The sequence below is a fragment of the Falco cherrug genome, chromosome 5, assembly GCF_023634085.1.
Source record: "Falco cherrug isolate bFalChe1 chromosome 5, bFalChe1.pri, whole genome shotgun sequence".
Classification (NCBI taxonomy): Eukaryota; Metazoa; Chordata; class Aves; order Falconiformes; family Falconidae; genus Falco; species Falco cherrug.
This window is the reverse complement of record NC_073701.1, coordinates 75403423-75427168: the sequence shown is the minus strand read 5'-3', so window position 1 is coordinate 75427168 and position 23746 is coordinate 75403423. Positions and strand designations below refer to the sequence as shown.

Here is a 23746-nt window from a genome sequence, read left to right as displayed (position 1 = left end):
GACGAGCGGCAAGGGCGGGCCGATTCCCGAGGAGGGGCGGGCGTAGGAAACGCCGGAGGAGCGGGAGCCGCGCCTGCGCGGGGGGAGGAGGTGGGGACTTCGTCGTGTCCCTGTGTCGGCGGCGGCGTCCAGGGAGGGTCGGGCAGAGGGAGGGGAGGATGGAGCGGGCGGTCGAGCGGCCGTAAGCGGGGTGGGGAGCCGTGCCGCGCCAGCAGGCCGCGGGGCAGGCCCGGGGGCTGGGAGAGGCGAGGCAGGGCAGGCAGCCGGGTGTCGGGCTTGTGCGGCGGGGGGGGCTGGTAGACGGAGAGCGGGCGGGCGGCCGGGGCTGGGGCTCCCGCTCCGCAGGGCGGCCGGCGGGGCAGGATGAGCCAGGAGGAGATCCTGAGGAAATTCATTAAGCGAGTCCAGGCCATGAAGGACACGGACCACAATGGGGAGGACAACTTCGCCAGCGACTTCATGGTGAGGGGCGGCGGCGGTGCCGGAGGGGCGGGCAGGGCTCCCGCCTCCCCTCGGGGCGTGGGGGGGAGTCCCGCCGAGGTGCCGGGCTGCCCCTGCAGCCCCTTCCCCATCCGCCTGTGAGCATCGCTTCCCTGGGAGTGACCTGCTATTGTGTAGCCCGGGAGCTCGGCCGGCTCCCCCGTGCCCCCCACCACTTTCCGAGCTCGGCGCGGCGAGGGGGGGGGGGGGGGAGGTGGCCGCCTTAATTTGCCCCTCTTCCTGCCCCCACCCCCCGGGAGGGTTTGTCACCGCAGCCCTCTGCCCCGGCCCTCCTCTGCTGCTGAGGAGATGGCAGGGGATCGGCTGTTGCAAAATTAAACGAAAGCCCCTCCTCCCCCCCCCCCCCCCCCGCCCCCCCCTTCCTTCCCTGAGCAGATAAAGGGGACAGAGGCGGCTCGGGGAGGGCTCTTAGCGCTTCCTCTCCCCTGCAGCCCCTTTTCTGGCGGGGTTGCCATGTATAATGTCATCTGGGGATAATCGGGCACTCCTTCCCTCCTTTCCCCCTTCATCTGCCCCTGTAGCTGCCTGCTTGAGCTCTCTCTTCTTTCTGAGATGTGTTAAACGTATTGAATAGTCCTTGGAGGAATATTCATCTTCCCTTCCCTAACATCTCCCTTCGCTCCCCATCCCCCATCGCAGCCCTGCCTGTATCCCTCGTCCTTTCTTCCTTCCAGATCAGTTCACTGTCAGCCTTTGGTTAACGTGTGTGCTCTGGGGAAGAATTTATTGGAGAATTAGCTCTTTTCCTGGTTTGTTTTAGCTGTTTAATCGAGCTGCTCAAATGTTTGAGGAGATTTATCTTTTGAATAGACGGTCTGAGCTGTGAACAATAATTTTGATTGGGCAGATGTCACTGGCACTTTTCAGTATTGTTTAAATACTTCACATCAAAATACGGTTTGACCTACAGAAGAGCTGAAGATGAGCGGGTTAGCAACCTCTGTATACGCGTATCTCTGTAGCTTTATTATCTGGTGCTATTTGGGATTAAACCTACATTGTTAGCCTTTTAAGCTGTCGGTCTCTGCTAGTGGTCTGGGAACAAAAAAAACCCACCCCAAAACCTCAATGTAAGTGTCGCACGGGAGATAGTCTGAAATGTGGGGAGGAGGCCACGGATGTTGTGCAAGGCGGAGGGTTTGGGAGTGCTGGCAGGTCCAGGGGTGGAAGAGGAAGTGGAGTGGACTTTGGGAAGTAACGAGTTCATCCAGGGTGGGGTGGGAGCCCGTGGGAAATCGGCCACGCTCTTTGGGCAGGATTTTGCAAATACTGAAAGTATGCTGCTGAAACATCTGAGCGTGTGGGAAAGGAAGAGAGAAATATGTGAGATGAAATATGTAATATGTAAACGGCGTTGGAGCAATAGGACACATCTAAATCTGTTTTGCTGAACAGAGCATCTTTACACAAGAATTTAAAGGTTAAATACTTTGACAGGACAGTTGGACAGTTTAGTTAAGTGATAGTTTTAGTAATATAATTGTTACTAAACACAAATTGATGTCTTGTACTGATGGGTCTGTCTTGTTCACGTAACTACGTGTACCTTACAGTAAGGGTGGCCTAGACTCCGTGGAAAACGGAGGATTTTTTTAATAGCCTTTATGTTAAATACTTTGTACTAGATCTCCTAACCCACTTCTGCCATTTTGTATCTGATAAATAGCTTAATGTTGTAGCCTTCTTATAGTTGAATCGTATACAGTAGTTTTGTCATCCTTTCTTCTAAGTAGTGGCACCTCTGTACGGAAAAATAGCTTTTGTTTCAATTTCTCTATCGACAGCTCGTTGTTTCTATAGCTGTCCACTGTATAGTCAGTACGCTTTCTCATTGCTTTTATAGAGCAGCAAGGAAAGAATGCTGCTAGAAAATGGGAAAATAAGATTGTAGGAACTGATTGTCAAGGCATTTTGGGTGAAAGGTGTATTACCTGAAATGATGCTAAATGCTGTGGAAAATACTGTGTTCAAAATTTCTTTTGTCCTTTTAACGCTTTGTATTCCAAACATTCATACTTGATTTTTGTATAATAAATTATAGGAAAACCAGGAAACTAGGATGCTGATCTTTGGCATTAATAGTCACATAAGTCTCAATATTCATCTCTATTTAGTAAAGCAGATGCAGATTAGTGTGGCGACCAGAATTGTAATTGCTGATTTCTTGGGTTTGGATTTTTTTCCCACTGTGAACATGCTAGGGTATTGTGTTGATTTTTTGTGTATGTGTTTTGGAGTGGTGAATTGTGTTTGATTTTGATTTTTTTTTTAAACAGAGCCATGCTTAGGTGCTGTTTAAAATGATTGAAAAGGGAGACGACAGGTGAAGGGGGTAAAAGCTTCAGTATTCTGTTTTCTTCAAGACTTAGAGATTTTTCGGCAGGGGAAGGGAGGAAGTTGTATTTTCTCATTTCAGTGCAGGATGTACTGTTCCTGTGAAGCAGTGACAAATTTGTGGAATAGGAATTGCTGTTACTCTTCGCTTCACTTCCAAGTCAAAATGGAATCTAAAATAGGTATGAAATAGTGGGTAAATGCAATTGAAAACAATTCTTTATTTTCACATCTTTATTACCTTTGAATGTGTTGAGTAATAGGCTTACAGAATTATATTTAGGCCTGAGTGAATGAACTAAAAGTACTTGACAGATGGGGGCCAGGGAGTGCTGGAAAAGAGGGTAGAGAAGCTAGAGTTATGTGCAGGTAGACTGAGTAGTCTGACTGTTACTGAAAGTCCATAGCGTAGATGACTAAGACTGCTATTTAATACTGCTATTGACATACCTGAAAACATATTCTACTTGGAAGGTGGAAAACTGATTATTCCCCCTCAACTCTCATCTTATGAGATAGATTGTACTGGAGGGCGAGCAGGACTTAGTAGGAAATCACTTCAGCACTATAGGTGTACATAGTTAGGTTTAAATGAAGGAGATTGTTTGAAAAGAGTATAGGCTTTGTGTTTTGCTGGTAAGCATGTATCTGCGGATATAGGGGCAAGTGGGCTTTTTCGTAAAATAATGTCGGTTAGGATTTTACTCGTATGGTTACAATACATCCAAGAGTATACTTTTTCCTTGATTTCTGCTGACATTGCTGTTTAGGCAAAAGGAAGTAAGTATAGATTGCTTCCTCTTGGTGTTTCATGTTGTATGAATACAACCAGCACGGTCTAGATTCTGATTTTCTCTAATGAACATGTGTCTTAAATCAGACAAGGGTAGGAAGTCAAAGCTCCGTATGGAGGCAAAGAAAACAATTTTTCTAGATTTTAGAAAGACCTCATTAAATATTTTTGCTGGTTTTTAGTTTAATGTTTCCACAACTAACACATTTTTGGGTTTTTATGTGATTTTTTTTGTCTCAACAAAAGCATTCTGATGCTCCCATTTCTATTGTTTGTCTGGTGTAGACTACCACTGTTAAAGAGCATGAATGGTGTAAAGCTTTACCTTAAAAAATCAGATGTTATGTTTCAAATGTTTTGTGGTCTATGACATCTTGCTTAATCTTTTGGTTTATATCTCTGGCTAATCTGTTGTTACGGAAGACAGAGAATGGTTGGAAGTGTTTGTGGTGTTTGCAGTGGGTACTGTGTAGGGGACCCCCAGCTGTTGTCTGGAGGTAGTGGTGTCAAAATGATCCTGTCGTAGATCATCAGTCCAAATAATACTGATTTTTAACAACTTTGGAAGGAGTTACTAGGTAGCTATGTCTGGTGTCAGATCTTTTTACACCTTTCTTTCAAGAGGACACTGGTAACTAACTCAAACAACTGAATATTGTGTATCTGTGTTCTGTTCAGTCCATCTAAGCTGGAACCCTTAATCTGGGAATAGTAAAGAACTTGATGTGCTGTTTTCTAAAGTATGAAAGAGGGTTTGAACAGGTCATTGATTTGAAAGGGGTAAAAAGGTAGTTTCTGTGCTTTTAATCTCTTAATGTTTTTAATTTTAAGTACTTCGTTTTGTGAAAGTCCTGTTTGAAAAAACGGGAGGTGTGGAACGTGCTTGACTTCTAAGGGTAAAAGCTAAGTTGATCATAAGCAGTGCTAGGCCAGATGTTACAAAACTTGCCTTCCCTAGTTTTTTTGTCTCATTTCTCAGGAAAGCGCGTCTTTTCTAAAATGTCCAAGACTACTAAAAGTGAATTGGCAATCTAGACTATTCTAAGTCACTGATCAAGACTACTAGGATATGTAGCGAACATCCCAGTACTAATGGCAATCATGACACTGATTTTGTTCCAATTCCTGTACATTCTGGAATAGCATTAAAGATATTGCTATATTCAACCATAGCCCTTGGGAAACAACCTTCTTAAAAGCTCATCTGTATATTAATGTGCGTTTGTGTAAATCTTTCTGATTCAGATACCACTAATGCACCTTTTGAGTATCTGTGAAGATATTTTTCAAATTTATAAGGAAGCATATAAACTGGAAACTTAGTGAAGAAAGATAGAGTATTATATCTCTCTGCATTACTTTAAGCTTAAGAAAAGATAGCACTGTGTAGACATTTTTGGAAATGATGTTTTCTAGTATTTATTTACATAATGAATTGTTTCATGCTTGTAGCACATAGTTTGAAACATGAACTCTCAACTTAGGCTTTATTGTATATGTTATACGATATGCTGTCTTTTCAAGAGAAAAAAAATTAAACTAGGAAAAACACTTTGGTAGAATCAGCTAGATGATAAACTGTTTCTTGAAACTTCAAAACTAAGATTTAATTGGTGTAAGTATAGGTCTGCATGAAACTCCTGGGGGCTTTTGAATGAACATCAACAGTTCCGAGCACTTCTCTTCCCTTAAGGGTGATAGAAAAAGTAACTGGAGAAAATGACTCGTATATATGTTGTACATCTGGTCTGTTATAAGAAGCTCTGCTTTTAGAGATGTGTTAATAGGCCACAGGCAATTGTCACTTTAGATGTGCTTTAAGCCTTTTTATAATTTCAGGGTAAAAAATGGGTCCTGTTACTACTCATCTTCTGTATTATGCTTTAATTTTAGTGTTGGTGTGTTTTTTAAGTTTTATTTCCATTAACCATATTTCAGCTAGATGCTGTTAATTTGATTGGGGGACACACACATCAACAGATTACTTCATTGTGTGCAGTGACAGTCATCCAGGCCGTTCATAAAGCTTTATTTACATAGGCTACATCTGGCTGGAGCAGTATGACTGAATAGTAACTTCAATAACCCTTAACTTCAGAGGCTTCTGAAATTTTGTGAAATACCATTGTTTAAGTGTTATCCAAAAACACAACTTGCTGTGAACAACCATTCAGTTTAAAATATTCAGCTTTTTTGTCCCCTTCTTAGGAAATGAGAGCTGTTCCTGTTGTTTCCAAGATGCCATTCAGAATTTTCATAGAGGCAGTTGACTAGAACCACAAAGCTGCTGTAGTGACCCTGGGGTATAAGAACTTGGAAACTCTGCTTAAAATTGCGGTAGTTTTTTCAGCTAAATGAAACTAAAACAAATCGGGCAATTCTCTGGGTTGTGTCAAATAGGTTGCCTGGTAGTAAGTTCTGTTTGCTCAGTCTCTAAAGATAGCAGCATGTAAGTCTGCTGTTCTTATGGAATAGAGGTGTTGTATACTGATTTTGTTGAATATTATAGAATTTTTCAGAAGGAACAAACTGTAATCTTGACCTTGCACTTCATGGCATACTATATACACTCCAAATAATTTAAATAGCATGTCAAATACATACTTTGCTTATAGTCAGATCTCAATCCTACAGTGCCTTTTGCTGTATATAGTTATATACGTATATAGGTATTTAGGTATCTCTATATATAGATATCTCATGTGACCATAGTTCGTCAACCCTAGACCCTAATCTGTAGTTCTGTAGATCTATGTACATGCAGACATATAGGTATATACCTGGATGTATGCTTATATACTGCTCCGCATATTTGTGTGACTGATTGCTATAGCACAACTTTCTTCTTTTGGAGTGTACGTCATTTACTTTAAAACTTCAGTAGGTTGAGGGTGTTTTTCCTTGATGATGTTATCACTAAATAGAAGCTTAATAGAAGGATAGCGAAATAGAAGTTATAGCTAAATAGAAGCCAGGGAAAGGTTAACCTGAAATTTACTTGTCTGATGTGTATGCATTTGTTAATAGTAAGTGTAATAAAAGACCAAGGCTTTTAACTTCATCTTAAAGCTATTGATTTGTAGTAAATGGACATTCTGGTTGATATTTTTCACCGTTACTATTTAAGATTTGTGGATTTTATATTGTGTACTGCTACAGTTGCACTGTAATGTGCTTAGTAGCTAAGACATTTTGGCATAGGGAAAATAATAATGCACTTGTTAGCACTGGCAAAAGGTGGAACTATAGTAGTGCCCTGAGTACACATTTGTAGAACTGAAATCAGAAGCTGGATGATGTTGTTTTTCTTGGGTTTATAAAATGGCCTTTAGTTAGGGAGAGGCATTGGTGTAAAAGGTCAGATACAGAATTGAGTAAGGCGTAACTTCACTGGGTAGTGCACAAGGTCTTTGTGCTCTTAGGAAGCGCGGTGTTTGCATCCTGATATTTTCTTCTGGCTGTTCTACTCCACAATTGCTATGGTTATGCCAGGGCAGGTTTGGCTAACTCAGCTGTGTATATTTGCCCTAAATGAAGCATGGATATGCATTTCTATTTCTGTTAACTAGCATGTGAACGTTGCAAAGAGATTAAGCTCGTTGTTTTCCTGCTTCATCTGGCAAAAAACTTGCCAATGTAAACTTAACTCATTAATTATTTGTTCAAATTTGGACAGTTAGGACATGTTCACAGAAGGAGAGTGCTCTGGTACAGCTGTGGACTTCTTGATCCAGAACTGGGAGCCTCAGAGAGCAGCTTATTGTTGAAGAGTACTGTCTTGAGTCCCTCTACATCTTTGAGAAACAAAATTGTGTTCAGACTGTATGCTATTGAGACAGTACAAGTACAAGTAGCTGGTAGCTTTACTATGGAAGCTGAGAGTGCAACAGGAAGGTTAAGGGAAGAGCTGTAAGAGGAGAAGAGCGTGGTGAAGTCTGTCAGACTTCAGGACCATTGTTCTGCGTTGAGAACCAGAAGTATCTTTGGATACTGATGTCAGGATGTTTCAGCCACTGCGAGGTTTGTGTAGGAAAAATTAGTGCTTGTCTCTCTGAGGGCCTTGTTCTAGCTACCCTTTTGCTATCAGCTTTGGAATGAAGAAGTTCTTACACAGCTAAAAAGATAGAGAAATAAGTTTCCCAAAAGGTACCAGCTAAATAGAGGTATAAATGGATGACCTAGTTTGGTTGACCTAATTTTTCCTCTTATCTATCTTCCTACAAACCGATACTTCTAATTTCTTTAAAAGGTAATTTCATTGGTGGTAATCAATTTTTGGGAAGACTTAAAGGCAATAGTGTTCTAATGGAAGTGTCTTATGAAAGAAAAGCCTAGAAGAATTGAATTATCAGCTGTAAAAAGTAGCAAGCTGGTGTAGCCAGTTACTTTAGTGGGGGAAAATATCTAGCTGTTGTGAGAGGACTATGAATGATGTTGCCTCATGGGCTAGACATGTTGTTAGGAGCAAGTGCAAATAAAGATACATTTCATTCATTCAGATTTCTAGAAGGAAACATCAGTGATTTTGAAGGAAATCCTACCATGATGCTTCTGACCATTAATTTTTTAAATTTATTTTGTTGGAGCTCCCTTAGTTCAGTAAAAAGAATGGAATTGCTTAGTGTTAGGAATGCGCCAAGGGCAACTACATTAGTAGACTGAAAGTTGTAAGTGCTGTACGAATCAGTTGGCTTGTTCAATTTTTAATTTGCTATCATTTAGAGAAATCCTGTTGCAGTTATTAAGTGTTCATAAGCATATCCATATAATTTAGTTTCCTTTCTCTTTGGAGGAAGTGCCGTACTCTCTATTTTTTATATGTTGGAGAACAGGGCTTGATTGTTAAATGTTATGGAAATGTATTAGTTTTAATTGTACAGTCTTAGCTATGAGTTTTGGTGTCTGAAGTCATGGATTGGAAAGCATTAGTTTCTAAGGAGGAGTTATTTGAAACCATATTGCTTTAAAGAACATACACACTACTTTAATCTTTTATTTAGTTATAATACTGAACTTGTCGATTCAAACTTTTTTACATTAACTTCCTCCTTATGTAGCCTTGTAAGTTGTAGCTGGTTTTGTTTGTTTTTGTAAGGTCAGAATACAGTGGTGTCCTCTTAAATGATTTTGTTGTCTTGCTGCATTTGTCTGTCTTGTTGTTCTTACTGCCTCATGTGGATGACATCTGCTTTTTGTTTTTCATCTGAAAACACACAGATGTTTTTTATTGTTTGTGATCACAGGAAGAACAGCTCCTGTGGATCAGTGAGATTGAGAGCAGTTCTTTGGTTCTGAACAGGTAGATGGCGTTTTTTCAGCTGTGTAGTTGGGCTACAGTGGGAGCAAGGGGCCAGGACTTTTTCTTCTGGACAGCTAATACAGGGCAAGCAATGGGAAGCTGAAAAGAATGTGGCACATCAGTGGCATTGTCTCATCTTGTGCTTTTATTTGGGTTGGGCAGTTAGCACCTCTGCTGTCATTGCTATCTTTCATATCTGCTATGGGGTCAATATCATGGATGAGAAATTTATTTTTTGTGTTGAGCTGGATGTCTACAGCTGTTTAGACAAGGTTTTAGTTCATGCAGGTTTTGGCTGGACTTTAGACACCAATAGGCATGAGTCCTAGCTACTCACCACATTTGAGAGTTTCAGGATGCTGTTGGTCCAGAATTTTTGTATTGTTTTCAGTTTTTTTTTAATTTATCTTAATTTTTTTTCAAAATAGATGTTGTCTCTCATTTATGTTAGTATGGTATTATTTTTATTCCTCTGATAGCTGTGTCCTCCAAGAACTATCTTTGAACAGCTGGGTTCCTAATTCAGAGGATGCTGCGTGGGTTGCCTGTCTTTAAGTGTTAGGGGACTTGCCAGTGTGGATTATGCATCAAGTTGAAATGACTGATAGCTATGGGAACTGCAAAGCTTTTGAGAAGCTTGAGTCGTGTTCCACTCTGTCCTAAATGTTTCACTTCTTATTTGACTGTATTTGACTCTTTAATGCATAACCCTGTGGTGGAACAGTATTGTTTTTTCCTCAAAGCACTCAGTGTTCTGGTAGCATATGTGGTGTTTGGGTATAGCATTCTACTTAGAATTTCTTACTGAATTAGCTGTCCAGTATTTCTGCGGTCTTATGCACAAAACTGAGAAATGGATTAACATAAACAACAAACAAACCCAAGTGCCTTGTGAGTGAAATTGATCATGGGGATGCCTCAATGGTATATGTATTACGTCCTGCATTTTTGCAGTCCGTAGCTTTTTTTTTTTTTTTAAACTGCCTTTCCACATGTAGAAAATAAGTCTCGATTCTTCTATTTTCTACTTGAATCTTTGCCTTCCTGCCTAGGAAGTAGGATTACAACTGGAAGCTATGCTTTCATTATTAGTTACTCCCTCATGTGTATTCTTATAATTTTAGCAAATAGGTAATTGTTAATTGAAATGAATAGCGTTGTCCAGTAGGAGTACTCAAGGGAATCATTTAGTTCAAAATAAAGCTGGAAAATGAAACGCTTTTCTGGAGGGCAGGGCATATGTAGGTTAGTTTAACTACTTCAAAAACCTGAGAATTCCTGCAGAAATGAATTAATTATAAATTGCCTATAGGGCAGTACCCCTATTGCATAAACTGTTAAAGGAAGGAAATAATCTCTTAGATATTGTGAGTCTCCCCAGACAGCTCTTAGTATTTGACAATTTCTTCTAAGACTTCCATTTTTAGTAGAATAGGTGGTTACACAAAGCCACGCTGATTTTTATTGTCATCAAATTAAAATGTAAAACTAATTTTAACTCATTTCCTGTGAGGTTGCATAAACATAACCGTGTGTAAATATTAATGAACATATAGGGAACTATACGTAAGTCTTAATGCAGAAAAATGGCTATGATTTTAGACAAGTGAAACAATTTTGGAAAGTACTTCAGGCGCTCACTGGAGTTTATTTTAGTAAAGAAATGTGTTGTTTTATAGATACTTTTATTTTTCTTTTCTTTCTACTGCATGATGGGTAGGCCCAGAAGGGAGAAATGTGGTTTACATTGTGTCTTTTAACAGCTTTTTGCTGTAAATCTGGAACACAGGGCCTTTGCACTTAAAGCTTTGGACAAGAGTCTGTTTTTCAAAATGAAGGTTCTGAAGTAAGTTGTCATTAAGGTGGATGTTAAGCCATATAGTCACTCACAAATCGGTCACAGCCTTTGATATTTTCCTTATAAACAGAAGAACCTTTCCCAAAGGCTATTTCACAAAACTGCTGTGGGAATTGCCCTGATATTCTGTAGTGACATTGCTCCAGTTGCTTCTTAAACTGGTGCCTTATATTTTCTTAATGTTTTGATTAAGGTGATGAAATTTGAGCTTTCATTTCTATTCTTTGGTTTCTGTTACAGTGAAAATCCAACCTGCAAATTATTTGGAATGTCAACTTGCTGTTTTTGTTGTTCTGAAAAGAACAGGTAGAAACTTGAATACTTGAAACTGGCAGAGAGAAGCCTAGTTGTATTTCTTAGAAATTACAGAAATCTATAGCTTGTTAATAAATGATTTCAATTGATAAAAATATATGTATCCTGAAGTTGGCAATCTGTTGCCATAAATCCATGTATGAGCTGTGATTTCCTAAAGGCAAATAATATTTGCTTCTAAAATTCAAGCTAATTCTGTAACTATTTCTAATACGGAATACCCTGAATGAGAGTTTACATTTGTTAACATATATGTTGCTAAACAGTGTGGCATTTTTGGTGCAAAGCTATATCGATGTATCTTTCTGGCACAGGATTTTAAAAAGCATTACCATTGTTTAAATTGGTGATTGTGTGAAAATGAAGCCAGCATCCTGTTTGTATGGTCTTATAGCATACATAATAGGCTTTGCTTCCTGTATTCATAGAAAAAATATTCCATGTCTGGTTAAGTAAGGCAATATGATCATCCAATGAAGAAAGTATGTGGATATAAAAACCTCAGTGATGATATTTTTAGCTCTTAAGATAACTTCCAGACATATTAAGTGTACATCAGGCCAGGATGTGTTTAGAAGTGAGAAAATTAGCAATGAAGTAGAAAGGAAACTCAGTGCAGGGATATAATTAAGTAGTGAATTGATTTATTTCTAGGGAGACAGTATGTTTGAACTAAAAATGACCATGATTTTAGTGAGGTAAAGGATTTTGTAGGACATGTTGTCTTGCATTTTAGTGCTATGTCCTTTAGATTTTATGGGGCCATTGTGTCACTGCTTTAAAACCTCCAGAACCTGATCCTGAAGCCACAAGTTTCCCGAATCATGTATTGATGGTATAGATTTTCAAGTAGTGTTCCTTGCAAACTAGTCCAAGACAAGTGATAAAAACACAGCAGACAGTATTTACTTGTAAGATTTGTATGTTTTGTGTTGGTTTTTTTTTCTTTCCCTCTTATCAGATTCTTACTAGTGTGGTATTGGAATTCAGTGTTTATTGGTAACAACTGAGAAGGTGAAATGTTCTGTTTGTAGGAATGTAGTTTACCAACTTCATATGCTTGAACTGAAGATTTGTTTGGATTAGACATCACAACCTTCTCTCCTTCCTGTGGTAGGTCAGTTTAATGGGTATGTGATTGTCAGATTGTGTGGAAAGTTAAGTACATAAAACCTTTCAAATGATAAACTGGACTTAAGAAAATCTCCAGAAGAAAGTTGGAGAACTTTGCTTATGCAAGGTGTGTTGTGAATTTTAAGGGTATCTCAATTGCCATGGAGGAAGGGTTTTTTCAGGAGAAAAAATAGAAAACATGACAGCTCGTGTGGGCTCCCTGTTGCATTCATACTGCTGTCTCTTGATTTGTATTTAGCTTGTTGGATCTAGCTTCTGGACATTGTATAAACAAGATATGCTTTAGGAATTCGGCATTTATGTCAGCTAGTTGTTGAATCATCCCTGCAAAGCGTGTAGTTTTCCACTGGGCATAATACTTCTGTCAGAACTTATGCAAATTGCAATGTGTATTTTTGATTCAACACGTCAATTCTGATCCATCTTGAATATTTTATTTTCATTTTGCTTCTCTTTTTCTGTTTTTCTGATTTTCTTTCTTCACTTCCCTCCTGTGCTTGTGCTATCCTATCCCTGTACTACTAGAATTATTTCTTTATTTTTTAAATCATTGGCTATTACTGTTTTTGGAAGACAGAGGCCATTGCATGATAAGCGGATGAGTGGAAAACCATGTGAATAAGTTAAATATCTTTGTTCAACTTCCTTTGCCTTGCTTTTAGACTGGAAGCTCTTTGGAACAAGCATTAGCTTTATACAGGTTGTTATGGATTTAATACACTGAAGGCAAATGATTGCCTATAGTGTAGTTTGGCACCCTTTTGAGCTGGGCAAGCATTGATTGATTGATCAGTTGTTGGGTTAGAAGAAGAGAGAAGGTATATGGGTTTATTTTTTGTGGGGTTTTTGTTTGCTTTGTTTTAATTTCATGGTCAAAGCAGAACTGGCTGGTCTATTTGAGCCTGCTTTTAAATTCAGAACAGAATAGATTAGCCATACATATTACTGGCTTTATTATCATCTTAAAGAAAAAGTTAAGGTTTCAAATGTTACCTAGCTCTGACAATCAGCAATTTTTAATAAGTAAAAATCTTAGAAGCATGTTAGGTCTGGACGATGGGACAAGAAGCCTGGGAGGCAGGACAATAAGGCTTAACCAAACTGCTTAAACACAACTGGAAGAATTGAAAGGGTTTCTGCAAAGCTGTTTTGAATGTAACAGGCGGTTTTTCCTTCGTGTCTGAAAGCTGGTCTTTTTTGATTCTCTTTGGAAATGGTCTTTGTAAGAATTGTCATGCAGACTGTTGCTTATGAGTTTTCATGATATGGTTTGCTCATTTCACCAGGATTAGTATTCCAGAGTTTGTAGTGGACCGGTGGACCAAGTAGTATTGCTTATGGATCCCTCTCCTCAAAAGAGGAACTGTGGTATTGAACTGTTGTCTAAACTTGGTTATTACAGAAATTCCTGGATACCAAAGCCTAATTTGAGTGTCAAGAAGTTAATGTTGACCCCCGAGAGCTAGAAGGGATGCAGTCAATATTCAGAGAGAATAGCAGTGCAGCTTGCATTGGGGTCGTGATGCAGTCTTTTAGTAAGTAGTGTACTTGAGTGTTCTCACGTAATGTACTGTTTGCCATAACACATCTATAAGAAATGCTTGCATCCTGATACGATACTTCACTGCTCCTCTGAATTAATTCACTTTGGCTGTAGAGCATATATTTCTGTATTTTGCATTTTAAAGCCAGGATTTAGCAATCCTGTATGTCTCATCCTATTACTTGTCATGCAGTTACTGTCTCTTTAGAACAAATGTGTATTCGTGTCTGGGCTTATTAGCATTAATAGCTGTTCTGGTTACCCAGTGGAATACTGATGCACAATGCTAGCAACTGGGAATGAGAAGAAGGTAGCCTTTAAGGGAAGGCACAATGTAAGGATTAAAGAGGGCATTGCTTTAGAAAAGCTCCTGTTCCTTAAAGTCAAACTGCAGCAGACATTGGGGTTGAGGTTAAACTTAATTGACGCGTTTGAAAATAAATTGAGATCTCTTAAAGCAATTGATTTTGTTTTGTCACTTCCATCAAGGGAGAATAAGATTGAGAAATGTGGTTTGTATCCTACTTACAGTGTGCTTAAATAGTGCTCCTTTTAGGAAGTGTTGGGAGTTCTGATACTTGGAAGGCGTCATTGTTTCTCCCTAATTCAATCTGCACTCAATATCTAGCCTATTTCCCAGTTAGAAATACTGCAATACGCAGTCTTCCACATCTGTAGGAATTTAGAAGTTTTCTAAATAACTAAATAATTCTAAATGTTTTCTGACTAAAGGCATATCTGTTTCCACACTGAAAACCAAGTCACGTAATTTTCATGGCTGTAAGCAGCAGTACAACCTGTTCCTTTTAAGTTGTTCAGTGCTATGTAGTCTCACTTTCCCAGTTCTGGTTTTTTTCTTGTATAAAAAAAGAAGCTCACACTTTGCTTGCTTTTAGTGTTTCCTATCTTACTTTGTAAAATTTGAGATTACATTCTTTCTTATCTAGCCTTTCCCAAGAGTGGCTTTGATAGATCTGAGGAAGTAACTTTGGTAATGCGACTTTCCTCATTTCCTGTATTTCATCTACTGATTTTGTCATTCTGAAAAGCCATGAGTAGTCGTTTCACAAACTCACATTACCATTATCTAAAAGTGTAATTAAGTATCAGTTCTCCAATTTTAGATCTCTAACTTCAATATGCAGTAAAGTGCTGTAAAGTGTACTTTTCCTTGAGGGAGGTAAAAAACCCATCTGATGGAGAAGGAAGCAATGAAGAGTAAAAGTTAGAAGGAAGCTATTCAAAAACAGGAGTTCTTGTGGCGATTACAACGTGTTTCAGTGAGCTAAACCAGAAAGGTATTCATAGCTTATTTGCGTGCAGGTTAGCAGCCTGCTGTGCTCTCTGTGAGTAGATGTCTGTTGAGCAATATATTGAGTTGAAAGAGCCAGTAAAAAAAGTGGAAGAAGTTCTGCTTGTGTCAGGAACTGTCACCGGTCTTTTACAGTCAAATAAGGCCTGACTCTGGTTTCTGCAGGCAGTGGGCTTTGTGATGCTAATCCACCTGCTGCCTCTCTTATGTGCCCACAATCGTAGTGTCTCACCCAGTCACCCTGTTAATTCTGTGGCTTGGCTGAAATGGTTTCCAGTTTTCCAGAATTAGAATGTGAATTTGGCCACAACTGTAGTATTTTCTTAGATTATTTTTTTAAAATATATCTGTAAACAGAGAAAAGAGGAATACTTCATCTAGTGTTGAGCAACTTTCCTGTTCCTAGATGGGCAGTGTCAGTAGCAAGTTACTATACAGACAGAATTTGCTCTGATGTGAGGAAGGAATGGCAATAGAGTATTAGTGGCTTAGAAACTAATGTTAAAGGAAACACAACTGGAATAAAAGGCTAAGAGGTAGAAAACTGTTAAGATTTGGTGCAGTGGTGAAGTGATGGGTGTCTGACATCTCAGTATATAATTAGCTGTTGTCATTGATGTTAACTATTGCTACAGTGTATTAAATACAGTCCAGCTAATCTGTGTCTGTAGGGGTGGGTATGAAACCATCCTGGTGACAGTTCATTGTACTGGAAATTTAACAGTCTTGCATTGAAGGAAGCATGACTCCTATCAAACTTAAAAAAAATCTCAAAGCTGTAGAAGTAGGAAACCCCTCTATATCTTATAATCATGTAGATCGTTAAAAACTCCTTCCTGTATTCCATTTTTTGCTTCCATAATGCATGATGGGAAGAAGCAGATGAATAGGAAGGAGTTTATGCACTTATGGTTATAACTAGAGGGAGACTTTTTTTAAGATCTGAAGTATGCCATAGAGTTGTATCCAAAGTGGTTACTTGCCTTTCCCTAAAAGATGGAAAGGCCTAGAATCTGCTACTTTTGCTGATTTCAAAAAATAAGAAACTTGTGAATTCTAGTAATCTTGCCAATCCATTAGCATTTGTAACTTAGAGGGGTTTGATGGTGTCTAAATGTTTACGTACATAATTAATAATTATTAAATCAGAATTAATAAACCACTGAAGACTTATTGCTTTGTAAAGGCTACTTGTATGCTGAGGTGATGGGTTTGTTTCTTGAACACAGTAAATCAGTTGAATATTAATATTTTTAATTGTGGTGATCAAGACTGTCTTATGCTGCCTGGAAAGGATCTCAAAATGTTATAAACATTTTTAGTTCCATTTTTGAACAGTGTTAAAATCAGAATCTGCCATACCTGATACAATATATTCATAACTGGGGAGAAAAAGGAGTACATGAATCTATAGATCAGTTATGTCGGTGCTGAGTACACCTGTATTTGACCAGCCAATAGTGTCAGCATTGGTGGATGAAGATACAGTGTAAATGAGACTGACAGGAAATGTTGTTGCATTTGGAATGTGGCTAGCATGCTCTCCTTACTGCCTTTGTTTAAAGGACCACTTGTGTTTCCAAATTATCAAAAGTTGTCTTGGAAAGAGATGGACCAGCAAGCAAGGCGTTCCTGTAGTGCATATATGCATGTGGGAAGAAAAACCTGGACTTATGTCCATATTGAGGGCAGTTTTCTTGAGATTTCTTTGGTTTTGTAGCATGAGAGTGAAAGTGTAAAAATGTCTGAGATTTGCTCAGGCAAATAGGAGCTGGGTAGAAGACAGACAGTCCCTTAAAAGTAACTTGGTTATAAAGCAATGAACAGTTGAAGTGATCATAATTATATTTGTGGTGTTTGGGACAAAGCAGTAACATGAATGAGATCATATTTTGCTGCCTGGAAAGGATAAAAAGTAATCTGCCATACATGGTGCAAGAGGCATATTCTTAACTGGGGAGAAAGATAAGCAGCTAAATTTTAGGATTATATGATTCTTCATGGTTTCTTCAGAATACAAAAAAAAATCTGTAATGTGTGTTCTGACTGGTGAATACTGAGAGAAAGAATATGAGAAATGAAACAGCCATCCTCCCAGTTTCTCTCAATGGGAGATGCTGAGTAGGAGCTCCCAGACTATATACATGGTCACAGCAGCTGACGATCACAGGACGGCAGGACCTATCACTGCTATATTGACAGTCAGGATAGCAGCAGTTACTGCTACCTGGCATGTGTAAACAGGCCCTGTGCTGCTTAAAAATGTTTTATTTTTTTAGTTCTGTATAATTTCCTTTCACTCAACTTCATAATTTTATTTATTTATTTATTTTATTTTAAGTTCCTATTTCTAAAGGAAAAAGTTGTGGTGAATTTTTTTTTTAGCCTTTTCCTGTCTGGCAAAGATACCAGATATGAGTATGCAGTAACTAGAAATGGTTCTTCTGGAGCTGTGTCTTAAGGCAAGTCCTGCGTTTGCTCAAATCTGCTTTAAGGTGTTTTTCTTGCTGGGGAATCAAGTGAGAGAGTTCTCTGGCAAGTTGGTCTGATATCTTCACAAGGAAAGAAATCTCTACTTTTTACCCTGCTGAAATTCTTAATTTCTTATTTTTCCAGCTTCATAGCCTTCCAATTCTCCTCCACAAGAACCACCAGGTTTCTTGTGTGTGCTAGATCTCTCCCAGCATGCTCTGGCCCGTCAGTCCTTCATAATTTCTAGAGGTGGCATTAGTTTCCGAGGTCCTGCTCCCAAGTTTAAGATTCCTTTTATATCCTTAAGACTCAAATGTAGACCTTGAACCCTTGAAATCGTCAGGCAGTTGGACTAGATGATCGGTTTAGGTCCTTTCCAACTGAAATGTTCTATTCTAAGCATATAGTTTATCTCAGTATCTAGATTTTTTGCAGGTGAATAGAAACATTAGTTTCTTCCTGCAACAGGCGCTTAATGTGCCTGAACTTTGGCTTCTGCTCTGTCCTTTAGGGTGTGGTGTTTTCATGCCTATCACAGAGGATTTCACACTGTGCTATAATAATTTATTTTATTGCTTCTGAATCTAAGTCTCTTTAAGCTTGATTTGTATTTGGGGGGGGGGCATTCTTGTGTCTAGTTTTGTTGTTTCTTTTTTTGTTCAAGTGTTATTTTGTGTTTTGGGGTACTCTGGGAAATATACAAAAATAGCTATATCTTGCAGCCTTTTTATCACCCATTTACAGTGTGCCTTAATATCTATTGACCAATGGGCTGTACGTTTGATCAGTAATGTTGCATGAAACAGCTGTTGGTCTTTAGCCTGTTACTATAGTGGCTAACATTTGTGTCTAGAACTGTATTTGTTCTGTGTCTGGTGTTCACAAATGCTGCTGTTGCTAGCTGCTTCTATTGTGGCCCAGGTGATGCCCAGGGATGCTTTTTAAGAATTTCCTTCTTTATAGTTGACCTGATAACCAAGGACTATCAGCGGCCTTCTTGTTCGTTAGGATCCAAGGTTTTCCTCTGCCCAAGAGGACACTGACATCTAGTGGATGGGTCCCACAGACACAGGTCAAGCAAACTGCTGCTTTAAGGCCATCTTTTTTCTGGACTTTGATCTCAATTTTGCTTTAGTTTAGATCCTGAGGGTTGTTTGGAAGAAGGGGAGGGGAGGGGGGAAGCCTAGAGAAAAAACCCCAAACCCTAGCCAGTTTTGTGTAACTTCTGGGATTTAAGGTGTAAGGCTTGTGCAGTCAAACATTTTTTTTTGGTGGTGGTGGGGTTGGTTTTTTGTTGGTTGGTTGTTTTTTTTTCTGCTCAGTCAAGTTGCCTGTGTGTGAGCCTCAGGTGTTTGTAATAAAATGATTCAAGATATTACATTCCCCTGTTGTCTTCCCAGCCTGTGAAGAAAAGTTGTCTGCATAGCACAGCAAGAAAAGACAAATGTTCTAGTTTCTTACCCAGGACAGACAGTGCCCCCAAATACCTTCAGTTCTGGGCCTATCTTCTCAGTGAAAATTGAAGCCTTATAACATGTGGTAGTGTAGCTTTGCAGCTTGTCTCAGGAATCTGTTACTTTAACTGGGAACTGTTACTTTAACTTTAGCAGGAAAAGTTTTAATAAAAACACAGTTTTTCCAGGAATGTTTCCAAGCAGAGAGCAGTGCTTAAGTACTGAAACTTTCTGAAAATGTTCATCAAAACGTTAATATCACTTTAAAAATAAAAATAGACATTTTGGTTGAAATAGTAAAATACAAATTTCTTTATCAAAGAAACACTGCATAAAGCTTGACAGTTTAACTATTAAACATCAAATCTTCTATCAGAGACAGTCAATGTGAACTGAGTAATTGATTGTGTCTGTGAGCAGTTAACACCATTGCTGCAGATTATTGTTTGATCTGTGAGGGTTTAAGCCATTCTGCACTGGTGTTTGTTAAACAATGAGGCCCTGATGTTGGATTTGTTGACTGTCTAGTAACTTTCTAAATGAGATGAAAACAAGAGACAGTTTCAAGGCACTTAAATTATGACTTAAAATCAAAAGAAGCCTTTCAGGCCCCATTTAATGGTGGGAAAAGTCAGAGAAAGTGTAGACTGACAGTGCTTAGAATCAGTGTGTTAGACTTAAATGTTTGGTAATGAAAGGCCTTTAAAAAGGAAAATCTTGCTTCCTTGTCTGGAGAAGACATTGAATTTTTTACTGAAAGATGCAGAGATTATTCTACTGTTTGCAAGCATTCTTTGGTGATGGTGAAAGTTTCTCAAGTAAAAACAGACTATCACAAGCAAAAACAGTAACAGAAAAATGAATGCATGTGTTATAAGAAATACCAGAAAATAAAATATAAAGGCTACTAACACATTTTCTGTGCTAAAGGGCACTTAAGCAACGCAAGCAATGGATAAAATAGAATACAAATGTTTCTGTCCTAAGGGGAGAATTTTAGTAATCTCACGTTGAATTAGTTTTATTAATATTAGACCATGAAGAAAAAATAAGAACATACAGTCCATCAAAAAAGAAAAATCACAGCCTCAACTGACTTGTTATTTTAATTAAGAAAGAAGAAAAATAACTATCTCCTGTTGACTGTTAAGAATTTATATTGGCTCCTCTCTAGAAATTTCCCAGTATCCTGGGCTTACTGCTAAATACAGCTTCTTTATCAGTAAATACGCTGTGTCTGTATTTCCTTGGTGACTATTGTAAATGCTTATGAGATGCCACTTGGTTAATTTGTGACAATATACATGTGAATTTCCTTCGTTGTCAGCTTCTAGTATACAACTGTATTTGGCATTTTTTGTTCAGTCTTATTTCTTTTACCCTGAAAGTCTGTCTGCTTGGTTTGTTACAGTCTCATCTTCCCCTCTTTTGATTGTTTTCTGGCTTTGTCATCAAATGTCAGTGTGCTCAGCTTTTCATAAGAAGTCATGAAGGAAAATGCCTAATTAGCTTGGGAGGTTTTTTGAGAAACTCCACTTGTGAAATCTCTCCAGTCATCTGACTCTTCCCCCCCCCCCCCCCCCCCCCCCCCAATATTTTTTCCTTGTAAAAACAGACTAAAGAAACTTTTGTCTTGCCTGAATTTTTGTAAAAATTCACATACTCTTCTTGCGAATTGGCATTATATCAAATACTTATTTGAAGCTCCGATTAGAAGAGCTTCCTTTCCCAAGAAAGGAAGTGGAGTCTTATTACTTTGTCACTTATGCCACATAGATGAGAATTACAGATAACAACCTTGAGGTATTCCTGTGCGTTTCTGAAATATCTGGAAGTAAATCTATTATCTGGAAGTAAATCTGTTATCCAGAACCCTGGGATGTTGAATAAAGTTGTTTATATTTCAGATAGAAAAAACTTAATGAGGGTTTGCTATTGTTTACCAAACAAACTATAGACTTCTGCATTCTGGATCATAAATATTCACATCTTTAAAGTGATGACAGTTGAGGGTTATTTTAAATTTTCCATCAGCTTGATTGGCAAGGCACTCACCTGAACCAGATTCATTTTACCAGTTGACTTTAGTACTTTTTTATTTGTTGAAATTTGTTACTGTAGAAGGACTTGCAAATTACATTTCTAACAAACATAGGCTGCAGGGTACAAACATCAATGACAGGCTACTTTAGAAATCTTTTATGTGATTGAGTGTATACTTCATATGAGGTAAGCATTTTCCTGCTCTTCAAAATAGAAGAATTTCAGAAGTAATTACATTATAAATGTAATAAAGACATCCTAGAATCTGTTTAGAAATGAATTTAAGGTTTTACTTCCAGATTTGGTTTATGAAGTGCAATAAAATGTAAAATGTATATAAAGGCTTTATTTTAGAAGTATCAAAGATTTTTAAAGAGGACCCAGACAATGTGTTTGTATGGACCCTTTAGTTTGCAAGCTTTTATGAGTCTTCAGGACAAAAAATTTCCTCTGAAATGTTCATGATTTAAAAAGGTTAAACTTCAAACAACTTAATTAAAAGAGTATCTTATTTTTAAATTATTTTTTTTTTAGTAGCTTCACTGTGATATTCTTGTTTGGGTATTCTAATGAAATGATATAGGGCTGCAGAAGAAGCAACTATTTCTTTTGCTGGTCACTTGGATTTGCATGGCCTGAGAATACTTGTGAGTAAGGTTACTTTGGAACTTTGTGTTAATGGTATGTCAGACAATGTATTGGAAATAGTTATGTTTGAGGAAAAATCACAGCCTTTTCATTATTTCTTTTAAGTGGCTTGTTGAATAAAATATGAGGAAAGTAAGAAACATTTTCGGTATGTTAGTACTATAAGGTCATAGAAAATGCATATATGCCTATGTTATTTTTGTAGAAGAGAATTGCATGTGATATACATGTGTGGAGGAGGTTTAAAGACTTTTTTTAAATTCAGCAGAAACAAACTGAATGGCAGAGTTTTTGTTTTCAGGCATTTAGCAGTGTTACTTTCAACTTTTGAATATTTAGCCATTAAAACAAAAACTTCCAAGAGAAAGAAATAATCTAAAATCATGCTTGTTGAGTAACTGATTATTTAGGTCTGTTATTTCTGTACTAGACATTGCTGCTTTGGTCTTGTTTGAGTCATCGTTTTATAGCTCTTTCTGCTGGAATTAGGAGAATTTTGTTGGCCATTGCATCCCCTATTTTATCCCTTTTTGAAACCAGAATTGGCATGATCTGGTTGGAAGGTGTGTGCTTTTGAACTGCTGGGGACATACTTGATAGGCAAAAATTGAGAGATACTACAAATATAAACAATTAAAACACAAAATTCTTTTGCCTATCCATAAACGTTGTGCTGGTTATTAGCTAGGGTTATTACAGTTGAAATCTTAATACAAGTTTGTGTCTTTAAAGAAGCTACTTCTTTCTGGCTCTTAAAATGCTATTGAACTCCATCATAAATGGCCTCTTTATTACTAGCACATTCCTTAGCTTCCAGACACAGCCTCAACGAAAGGGTGAAAATAGTTGTAAGCATGCTTTCTCCAGTTAGTAGAAATTTATTTTCTGTTTGATACCTCCTCTTTCCCTTTACATTGCTTTACATACACCCTGTGTATATGTTACCACATGGAAATACTGATTCAGTGCTTGTCAAAACTTTTCTTTATTTGTATTTGTGTCTGGTAAGGTTTTACACTTGTGGGTTTTTTGGAGAGGGAATAGTTGTTGAAACCTTGTGAATGTTCTACGTGCCTGTTACAAACACATGTAACTATTAGCAGTACCTACCCTAATCTTGCCTGCTGAATAATTCTGGGAGTTCTAAACTACTGCAAGTCTGCAGGTCTCTACAGATACTGGATTTCTATCCAAGGTTCAAGCCTGCATTGGGGGGGGTGGGGGGTGGGGAAGCAAGACTTCTGGGGAAAGGTAAAACTGGTGTATTTTTATTGGAATTACCTGCATGTCCAACATCAGCATATTTAACACTGAACTCATGGCATCACATAGCAATTCAACTGTATGCTACAGGTTGTCACATAACTGAAAGGAGAAGCACCTTTGCGTTCTAGAGATGTTTCAGTAGGGTAATTTGGACTCAAACCCAGATCTCAGTTGCAATGTTTCTTGACTGTACAAACAACTATGCTTTTTACCTAGAGCATTTGTTAGGCTCCAGAGTTTCAGCTTAAAGTCATTCTTGGTGACAGTCTTACAGGGCAGGATGGCAGTTTCAGACAAATTGGCAAGACATAGTTGTTAAAAAGCCCTAGTGCCTTTTTGGGAGGTAGAACATAATCTCTATAGCAGAAGGTTTTTTGGGGGGTTGCAGGTTTATTAAAAGGCTTTAAGAGTATTCTCCTGTGCCTTTATTTATAGCAGCTTTGTTAATGGGAGCCATCAGGTAGGAAATTCTAGTTTACTTCTGTTGGAGTGAAAGCTCAGTGTTTCCTGCATCAGTTGTGGTGGTTTTTTTTTTTACTTGGTGTGAATTGGGCCACAAACAAGCACTGACCTCAAGGAAATGTGTTCCAAGGCGTGGGAAAAGAGGAAGAGTTCTGCAACTTATGAAGGAAGAGGGAGAAGAACTTTGGTTGGTTGTTTTGATTGTTTTTGTTTTTTCTTTAGTGCTGAGCAGAAACAAAAACAAAATATAGTCTCCATGGAACTTTATGCTTTATTCCACATACTATGAAGTCACAAGCAAGTAAAGACTGT

At 38.4% G+C, this 23746-nt stretch overlaps 1 protein-coding gene across 2 annotated transcripts in view; it reads left to right on the top strand.

The window, feature by feature from the left end:
* Positions 1–68: 68 nt before the first annotated feature.
* The window catches only part of PTPN12 (protein tyrosine phosphatase non-receptor type 12), a 78215-nt gene continuing 54537 nt past the window's right edge, over positions 69–23746 (top strand). Inside the window, exon 1 of one of the 2 annotated variants that reach the window (XM_055711333.1) lies at positions 69–90. Coding sequence is in view for 1 of the 2 variants with exons in the window: in XM_055711332.1 (XP_055567307.1) it covers positions 364–462 (99 nt within the window). In the remaining variant the exon portion in view is untranslated. Of the gene's footprint in view, positions 91–165; positions 463–23746 lie in introns of those variants that run through there. The other variant, XM_055711332.1, reaches the window with a different exon arrangement.